The sequence below is a fragment of the Phyllobates terribilis genome, unplaced genomic scaffold (genome assembly GCF_046119375.1).
Source record: "Phyllobates terribilis strain yellow unplaced genomic scaffold, ASM4611937v1 Scaffold_49__1_contigs__length_9717188, whole genome shotgun sequence".
Taxonomy (NCBI): Eukaryota; Metazoa; Chordata; class Amphibia; order Anura; family Dendrobatidae; genus Phyllobates; species Phyllobates terribilis.
The window spans coordinates 4,134,941-4,144,651 of NW_027362809.1; the positions used below are offsets into that span (position 1 = coordinate 4,134,941).

The window sequence follows — 9,711 nt, forward strand, 5'->3', positions numbered from 1 at the left end:
GGAAAACCTTAAATTGAAATCCAAACCTTTGTCATCACCTATTTCTGTGGTTACAATTGATAACACTCCTTTGAAATGTATTACTCACAAGACTGCTGCATTTTCTCTCACTATCGATGGAGTTCACTAAGAAGTTTTGGACTTGGTTGTTTTGGATAATTTACCCTCTCCGATTGTTCTAGGATTGCCTTGGTTAAAACTGCACAATCCTTTATTGGACTGGTCTACTAATGTGATTAAGTCTTGGAGTCCGAAGTGCTATGATAAATGATGTAATGGTCGCATTGCAGCTGTGGAAAAAGTGGAATTACCTGTACCTATTCAAGATTTTTGGAGGGTTTTTTCAGAGGAGGAGTCGCAAGTGTTACCTCCTCATAGGGATTATGATTGAGCCATTGAGTTTGTTCTGGGTGCTACTGTTCTCAAAAGTCGCTTGTTTAATCTGACTATCCCTGAAAGAAAGGCCTTGGAGGAGTACATACAGACTAGCCTGGCTGCTGGTCACATTAGACCTTCTAAGTCGCCTGTGGCAGTTGGATTCTTCTTCCCCCCGGATATTGTTTCTGATAGAGGACCTCAGTTTGTGGCTCGCTTTTGGCGTACTTTTTGTGACAGGTTGGGAGTCCATTTTTCATTTTCGTCTGGTTATCATCCTGAGTCTAATGGACAGACTGAAAGAAAGAACCAGGATGTTGAGCAGTTTTTGCGTTGTTTTGTGGCGGACAATCAAGAGGTGTGGTCTGAGTTTCTGCCTCTCGCAGAATTTGTTCTTAACAATCATACATCCTCCTCTGCTGGGTGTTCTTTTTTTGTTGTACTGGGAGACATCCGTCTTTTGGTTCGTTCTCCAAATTGGGGTCGGCGGTGCCGGAGGAGAATTTTTCCGGTGATTTGGAGAGAGTTTGGACTAATGTACGTTGTAACCTTCAAGAGGCTAACAAAAAATCCAAGAAGTATTTTGACAGGAAACGTAAAGAGGTTTTGTTTACTGTGGGTGACATGGTTTGGTTGTCCTCGAAGAACCTGCGGTTGAGGATTCCCTCTAAAAAATTGAGTCCTAAGTTTGTGGGTCCATTTAAAGTGCTTCAGGTTGTTAACCCGTCTGCTGTTAGGTTGGATGTCCCTACTTCCTGGAAGATTAATCCTGTGTTTCATGTTTCCTTGTTGAAAAAGGCTGAAGTATCTGATAGGGACGTCACTGCCACAGTTCCTCCTGTGGTGGAAGGCGGCGAATATGAAATTTTGCGTATCTTGAATTCTAGATTGCATAGAGGGAGATTACAATATCTTGTCTCCTGGAAGGGTTTCGGTCCCGAAGACAACTCCTGGGTAAGGACGGATGATGTCTCTGCTCCTAGGCTTGTTAAAGCTTTCCACAGGAGGTTTCCGGATAGGCCTGGAGGATCCGGATGATCCTCATAAAAGAGGGGGTACTGTTAGAACCCTCCTGTTAGTTTTTTTCCATCTTGTGTTTTGCGGTCACGTGACCATCTGCCTTTATATTCCAGCTCCGCCCTTCTGGCTTTGCTGGACTTCAGTGTTGTTTGACTGTTTTGCTAGCCTGGGGCTTTGGTGCCTATCTCTGTCAGTTTGCTTGGTCCTCTGGGACCTCTAGTACTTTTTGTCAGTTTGTCTTTTGTGTTCTACAACAATTTCTGTTTAGGTGTCCCATTCCTTAGTTCTTTTAGGGACCCCTCCCTTATTTTTATAGGTCTTCATTCAGACTAGCCGAGGACTAAGGCGGGTCTGTTCACAAGGAACAGGCAGCCCGCTACATCGTAGGGATTCAGCTTAGTCTTACTGTAGGGACAGCTTTCCCCTATCTTTCCTTAATTCTTGTTGCAGATCATAACAGATGCTTTTCCAGAACTGGACTGCCTTCTTTAGATGTTTTTTTTGGCAAAGTCTAATCTGGCCTTTCTATTTTTTAGGATGATTAATGGTTTGTACCTTGTGGTGAACACTTTGTTTTTGCTCTCATGAAGTTTTCTCTTTTATGATGGACATACACAATGAAATATATACTTCTTGAAGAACGTTCTTCACTTAGGTTGATTTTGTGAAGTGGCATTTCTTCATCAAGCATTCTGCAATAATCCACCACTGTTTTCTTCAATGGACCTCCACGCCTCTTTGAGTTCCCACTAACCAGTGCTCTTTTTTTTTCTTTTATTGCAGAATGTACCAAACTGTTGATTTGGGGATGCCTAACATTTCTGCTATCTATTTGATGGATTTATTCTTTTTTTTCAGTCAATACTAGGTCTCTTTCACTTCCATTAAGAGCTCCTTTCCGTGTTAGGGGTTCACAGCAACAGCTTCCAAATACAAATGCCACAAATGAAATCAGCTACACACCTTTTATTTGCTTAAGTGATGATGGATTAACGAGGGAAAAACCCATGAAACCCAGCCAATGAAAGAGCATTTCAGACAATTGTCCAATTACTTTTGGTCCCTATAAAATGAGGCAGCTCCATATTAAAGAGCTGTAATTGCTAAACCCTTACTCCACTTAGTATGTGAATACCCTCAAAGTAAAGCTGAGAGTCGGAACTTTAAGACCAGATTGATGACCAGATTGATTGTTTCTTGAATATGTTTTGGTAAACAGCCAAAATGGCAAAACTTGTGTCACTGTCCAAATATTTTCTGGACCTATCTAAAAGTGCTACTGACATAAAATTCTCACCAGATGTCAGTTACAACCCATCCAATCCACACAAGCAAAGAAGTCAAATCATAGATGGCAATAAATTATGTGTAATAATGAGAAATGACACAGGGAAAAAGTATTGAACTCGCTTATTGAAATGTATTTAATGCTTCGTACAAAAGCCTTTGTTGGTGATGACCGCTTCATGACGCCTCCTGTATGGCGAAACCAGTCGCATGCATTGCTCAGATGTGATTTTGGCCCATTCTCCCATACAAACACTCTTCAAATTTTGAAGGTCCTGTGGTATCCTTCTATGAACTCTGAGCTTTAGTTCCTTCAATACATTTTCTATTGGATTCAGGTCAGGTGATTGGCTGGGCCTGGTAGATGGCAGCAGATTTTTATCAAGAATGACTCAGTACATTTGTCCATTCATCATTCCTTCAATTATATGAAGTTTTCCAGTGCTTTATTCCCACCTTCAAACTTCACTGTTGGTATGGTGTTTTTGGGTTTAAATGCAGTGCCTTTGGTTTCCAAACATGGCGTGTATTATGGCATCCAAAGAGTTAAATTTTGGTCTCATCTTACAAGACTATATTTTCCCAGTATTTCACATTATTTTCTAAATGTTGTTGAGTAAACTTTAAACGCACTTGAACATGCTTTTTGTTCAGTAATGGAATCTTGCGTGGTGAGCGTGCGTGCAGGCCATGGAGGTTGAGTCCATTATTTACAGTTTTCTTTGAAACAATTGTATCTGCTGATTCCAGGTCAAAAACACTTACAATAATCTTTAGAAAACGAGTCAGCGACTGGTACAGGAGGAGAGAGGACCCTGCCTGCGAGGGCTCACAATCTGGTTAAAACACTTCCCACATTCTGAACATGAAAAAGGCTTCTTTGTGTGACTCCTCTGGTGTCTAACAAGATGCGATTTTATATTTAAAAAATATCCCACATCCTAAACAAGTTTCTCCTTGGTGTGAGTTTTCTGATGTGTGGTAAGATTTGATTTCCGCATAAAACATTTTCCACATTCTGAGCATGATAATGGCTTCTCCCCTGTGTGAGTACTCTGATGTCTATCAAGATTTGCTTGACGTTTAAAACATTTTCCACATTCTGAACAGGGAAAAGGCTTTTCCCCTGTGTGAGTTCTCTGATGTATAACAACATCAGATCTCTGGTTAAAACATTTCCCACATTCTGAACAGGAAAAACGCTTCTCCCCTGTGTGACTTCTCTGATGTTTGATAAGACTTGATTTCTCTGTAAAACATTTCCCACATTCTGAACAGGGAAAAGGCTTCTCCCCTGTATGAGTTCTGTGATGTTTTATAAGACTTGATATCTTTGTAAAACATCTTCCACATTCTGAACAAGAAAAAGGCTTCTCCCCTGTGTGAGTTCTCTGGTGTATAACAACATCAGATCTCTGGTTAAAACATTTCCCACATTCTGAACAGGGAAAAGGCTTCTCCCCTGTGTGAGTTCTCTGATGTTTGATAAGACTTGATTTCTCTGTAAAACATTTCTCACATTCTGAGCAGGAAAAAGGCTTCTCCCCTGTGTGACTTCTCTGGTGTCTAAGAAGATGTGATTTCCAGTCAAAACATCTCTCACAATTGGAACAAGAAAATCTATTCTCAGCTGTGCGTACCTTTCGATGTTTAAGAAAAGACTTTTTAAGAGGAAAACTATTTGTATATTCTGAACGTGAAAATGGCTTCTTTGCTTTAGGAGCAGCTCGTTTTTTGATGCTTATTTTGTGACTTTGATTTTCCTCAGTAGTCGGTAATGAATCAGAAGACAGGACCTGTTTCAAAGGATCAGGTGACAGATCTTTGCTGTGAAGAGATGATGGTAAATCTGGAGTAATGGCATTCACTTCAATGGTATCCTGTGGGATCTCAAGATCAACAGATTTAAAAATTGAAGATGTCAGCTGTCCCTCTGATCTCCTGGTACAGTCATCTACCAAGAATAAAAACATTTATTATTTATGAATAACATATCCTTAAAATTTATATTGTTGAATATTTCTACTTAAACTTTCATTAAAAATGGCAAGTTATGTAAAAATATTGAATTATTCAACAGAACAATAGCTCACAGTGTTATAGAAAACCTTATAGCATGAACCAGTAGAGTGTGGTGTTCAACAGTTTATTCATTCTGCCACCCAAGTATGGAATTAGGCTGTGTGCCCACGATGCTGTGTTAATGCGTTTCCGCGGCTGCTATCCTGCCGCTGAAACGCATTAAAATCGCTTGTCAAGAGATCTGGCATGTTTCCCAATGATAACCCGCATGTGCTGTGCACATGCTGTGAAGATTTCCGCTTCAGATTATCATTGCCGAAGCATCCGCAACACAGCCAATTTAGGAGCGATTTCACACCAAAATTGCGCCCACTGACTTGCATTGAACCGCAGAAAACAAGTATGTATAACATCTATACATACGGATTTGCTGCGGTTCAATGTGCGCATGGTACCCGGGCCTGGGAGAGGAGACTGCTACTCCTCTCATCCGACTGCTGCTCTGGCTGATAACAGCATGAGCAGAGTGGATGGTAGAAGCAGCAGCCTGCTTTTCCACAGCGTGAGTAAAAAAATAATTAAAAAGTAAAAAAATAAAAAAATACCTTCATACTCACCTCACAGTCGGCCCCCAGTGTCCTCCCAGCGGCGATGCTCTCTCCTCGGCAGCCCGCGGTGTACTGCCAGGACCTGCGGTGACATAATTTATCAGCTGATGGTCACACGACCATCAGCTGACCGCTGACATCACCTATCAGCTGGTGGTCGCGTGACCATCAGCTGATAAATGATGTCACCGCAGGTCCTGGCAGTACACCGCGGGCCGCCGAGGAGAGAGGATCGCCGCCGGGAGGACAACGGGGCCGCCGGAGAGGTGAGTATCAGGGTTTTTTTTCCTTTTAACTTTTAAATTATTTTTTTTTTACTATACACAGCATGGGAATCTATGGACATTGGTAGATGCAACATTTGAAAGCATAACTTTCTTTTACCTACTCCTCATAAGTTGGTCACACAATATAAATCCATGCCAGTCGCATGGATTTATATTGTGTGACCAACTTATATTGTCAAGCCCTTTTCCAAAAGCATTGTGATGCTCAAAATCGCTTGGAAAACGGCTTGAAAAAAAACACATGCAAAAACGCATGTAAAAACGCTTCGAAATGCATGTAAAGTCCGCATGCGTTTTTTCTGCCAGGGAGAGGAAAAAAAGCTCAAGAAATTTCTGCTTCAGAACTGCACTGTGGGCACATACCCTTAAAAGCCACTAAAAATGTTATGTAGGTGAAAATAACACCAATAAAAACTTCTACTCATCTCACAAAAAAAGCCCCCACTCAGGTCCATCATCTCTCAATGGAAAAACAAAGGTTTCCACATTATTAGCGGCTCAAAGGTTCTTGAAAAACAATATGGCTTCCATAAACCAATCCAGCAATATCCGCTCTCCCAAAGTCAGATCTCCCCCTCACTTCTGAGCCTTGCAGTTCGCCCAAACCACATTCAGCATCTATGTATTTGGCATTACTATAGTGAGAAGAGCCCACTTAATTTACGGTGTGTGTCTCCTGGAGCACAATCTGGGCACTATGTGTAGGGGAATAAAATGGCAAATGTACAATTTTTACTCTCCAACATCCACTGCGTGCTAATTTCCAGAAAGTGCCTCTGGAATCAAAATAATCGCTACGTCTATAGATTATTTCACTGAGGGTTATAATTTCCAAAATGGAGTCACTTTATGGGGATTTCTACTGCTCTGAATTTCTGCTTTTTTGTTTTACTAGGGCTTCTTCAAATGGTGGGTCCCATCTGCTCTGGGAGGGACCTGCTCCTGCGACGTCTGCTTCTGTCACCAGGAGCCGCCTTATTCATCCTGCAGGCGGCTCTGGTGATGGAAGGGACGTCGGAACCAGAAGCTAAGGGTGGCACATTCTCTGTCCAGCCACTACAATTAGGGTGCCTGGGACCAGAAGTACCATCCAGTCTTGCAGTATGGATGTGTGTACTGTCCAGCTGGAGTAATCTGCTCCCTACTTCAGCCAGTTGGAAAGCACCGCACCCTACTAAAGCTGGAAGCATATTGCCGGAAGCTGCCAGATACAGCCTTGTTCTCCTCTGGTTCAGTCCTCTGTGCTCAGCTCCCAGCTATTTCTTTCCTGTTGTGCAACAACCCGTTTACTGGCTACTCTTGTGTCTTCTGATTTTGTATTAACTCTGCCCTCCTGGCCCGGCTACCTGACTATTCTTCTTGCCATATCAGTCCACAGAACAGCAGGTAATACCATGGCCCAAGCTTAGGGGTCTCTGTGTAAGTCCAGATCCATGTAGAGGGGTTAAAGGATGAGGAGCAAGGCAAACCCAGGGATCTGGAAAATGGAGTAGATAGCGCCAAGCCTGTTTGTGATGGCCATGAACAGTGCCCCCAATATATTGTGTCTGTAAACTATTCCAGCAAGATCAGCATTCAAATAGCTAAATGTCGCTCCTTCCCTTCTTAACCTGCCATGTGCCCAGACAGTAGTGTACAACCGTATATAGGGTATTGTCAGATTCAAGAGAAGTTGGAAAATAATTTGTAAGGTCCATTTGTTTCCTATTATCCTTTGTGAAGAATTCCAAAGTTATCACCATATAAAGTGACACACGTCAGATTTGAAAAATGGGGGCTGATTAGGAACAGAAAACTGGCAGCAGGAAGAGGTTAAATCAGAGTATTTTGGGCACTAACTACTGTAGTCAAAAACTGTATAGAAAATAACACATCTACTGAAATGATCAAACTCAACAGTCTCCATCAGTAAAAGATGAGTAACTAGTGGTGAAACCTCTCTGGGGTAATTGGAGTATGGGGCTCGGTGGCTCTTGGCAATCTAAACTATCGTAAGGGCCAATATTTTCTGTCAGATGAGTTCAAGAAGAAATATTAGACGTTCAAAGAGAACTTTTTATAATAGTGCAGAGCTGAGGTGTCTTACATTTAGCTTAGAGATATATCATGGCACAGGTGTAATGTATTTTATGTAGTTTATCACAATCCTCTTTGAAGTTAGTTGGTTTTAAAAGAAATTGAAAAGTCAGGATAAAGGGAAACTCTGTTGTTATTGTACAGAAATTCACACTTGTCCCTCACTGCACATTTAATGTTGTCGATCATAAAAGTGAAGTTTGGCCAGAAAGACTGGACCTGGTCTTGTAGGAACCATATGAGGACATTCAGCAGCACAGAAGGGAGAGAAGGTAGATTCATCCAATAAGATATCAGGGATCTAGGAAGCCAACAGCATCATTACCCTCCGCTTTCTCTTACAGACCATCACAATATTTTTCTTCAAGTGATTTTCTAACTTGTCAGCACATTCTACGTACGCTGTCATTTGGCTTTGTAGTTTACAGATCTGGGCAGGTAACGGTCAGCGTCTCCTAATCCCAGGGGGTAAGTGGATTCTCGAAGTTGTAAGTTCTATAGAAAAGGGTTTTCAATGCCCAAAATCATTTGAACAGTTTTGGGTGGAGGTGAGTGTTGTGGTCTAGAGGCAAAATGGTGATCACACGATTATGATATGGCCGGACTACACCAGCGATAAACTAGCCACAGCCAGTGACAGAGGAGAATCTGTGACTACTCCGCATTTGGTGGTTACTACTCACCTAGGCGGTTATCTGTAGGAATCTCCTCTTTACACCGCTCATCACCCCTCACATATGTCTCTGTAGTATTAATATGGGTCAGATCTTCACCCTGAAACAAATATTGTAAAAGTCACAGACAGATGAGAAGTCACATCTATGATCAGCTCTAATCCTGCCATCTCCACCGTTCTCATTACACAAATAAAAAACATATAATACTGGTGGATAAAACAAGACTGAACACAAGACCTTCACAGCCGTCTACACATCAAAAGGGAGATCTCATGGCACCTTCTCTCCATCTACCTGATGATCCTGAGGAACATTGGGATCTTCTTGTTTACAGTCCTGTGGAAGAAGAGGATGGGGACATCTCTCTGGTGCTGTCCTCTTACTGGATAGATCTGGAGGAAACACATACAGGGACTGAATTCATTCTTTACATACAGATAATTATAGGCCGTGTGTACTTAGTCCTGTCTATTACCTGGTGATGTGAGGGGCTGGGGAACCTCCATCATGACGTCCCTGTACAGATCTTTGTGTCCTTCTAAATACTCCCACTCCTCCATGGAGAAATAGATTGTGACATCCTGACACCTTATAGGAACCTGACACATAAAATGATACAGTCATTCCCCTGATCCTTTCATAACATTACTGTATAATGTCCCAGCATTCCCAGCAGTGTCACCTCTCCAGTCAGCAGCTCAATCATCTTGTAGGCGACTTCTAGGATCTTCTGGTCATTGATGTCCTTATGTATCAGGGGGTGAGGTGGAGGCCCTGTGATTGGGCTCAGAGGTCTTCTCCATCCCTCAGACACAGGGTCTTGACAGCGCTCACTAGAGGTCTTCTTCACTACTGTGTAATCCTGGTTATGGAGAGACACAATAATAAAACTCACTCCAGACATTTCCAGAGTCCTCACCTCTCCAGTTCTGTCCATCTGTTATTTCCATAGATAAGAATGATGTAATGTGACGTCATCAGAATCTCTCACCTCTCCAGTAAGCCGGAAGAGGATCTCTAGGGTGAGGTGTAATATCCTCTCCACCATCTTGTCTCTGTCCATATCCATCTTTGATGGGTCAATAAGGAAAATTCTGTTATATAGAAGATCTTCACTGAGAGGATCCGATATTGTAGGGATCTGAATGAGAAGATGATGAGCCAATATAACATCATAAATATCTTGTGTAATAATACAATTACTGGAGATAATAAGGGGAAATGTGGTGGGCCACTGGGGAGGCGCCAGATGTTGCAGAACGGCCACCTGGGGTATGTAGTCTCACTGGCAACAGATAATGATGTCACAGTAGCTGAAGTGGGTCACTGGACCCCTCAACACTTCCCTCATGTCCACAA

At 42.2% G+C, this 9,711-nt stretch overlaps 1 protein-coding gene across 1 annotated transcript; it reads right to left on the reverse strand.

The window, feature by feature from the left end:
• Positions 1–1,274: 1,274 nt before the first annotated feature.
• LOC141191622 (uncharacterized) lies at positions 1,275–9,489 on the reverse strand. Its single transcript, XM_073661554.1, has 6 exons — positions 9,344–9,489; positions 9,035–9,214; positions 8,828–8,951; positions 8,647–8,744; positions 8,359–8,449; positions 1,275–4,636 (listed from the first exon to the last, which is right to left on the reverse strand). Exons 1-6 carry the CDS (start codon positions 9,419–9,421, stop codon positions 3,624–3,626), a joined length of 1,584 nt encoding a protein of 527 aa, XP_073517655.1. The 5' UTR covers positions 9,422–9,489; the 3' UTR covers positions 1,275–3,623.
• Between the last annotated feature and the right edge of the window lie 222 nt (positions 9,490–9,711).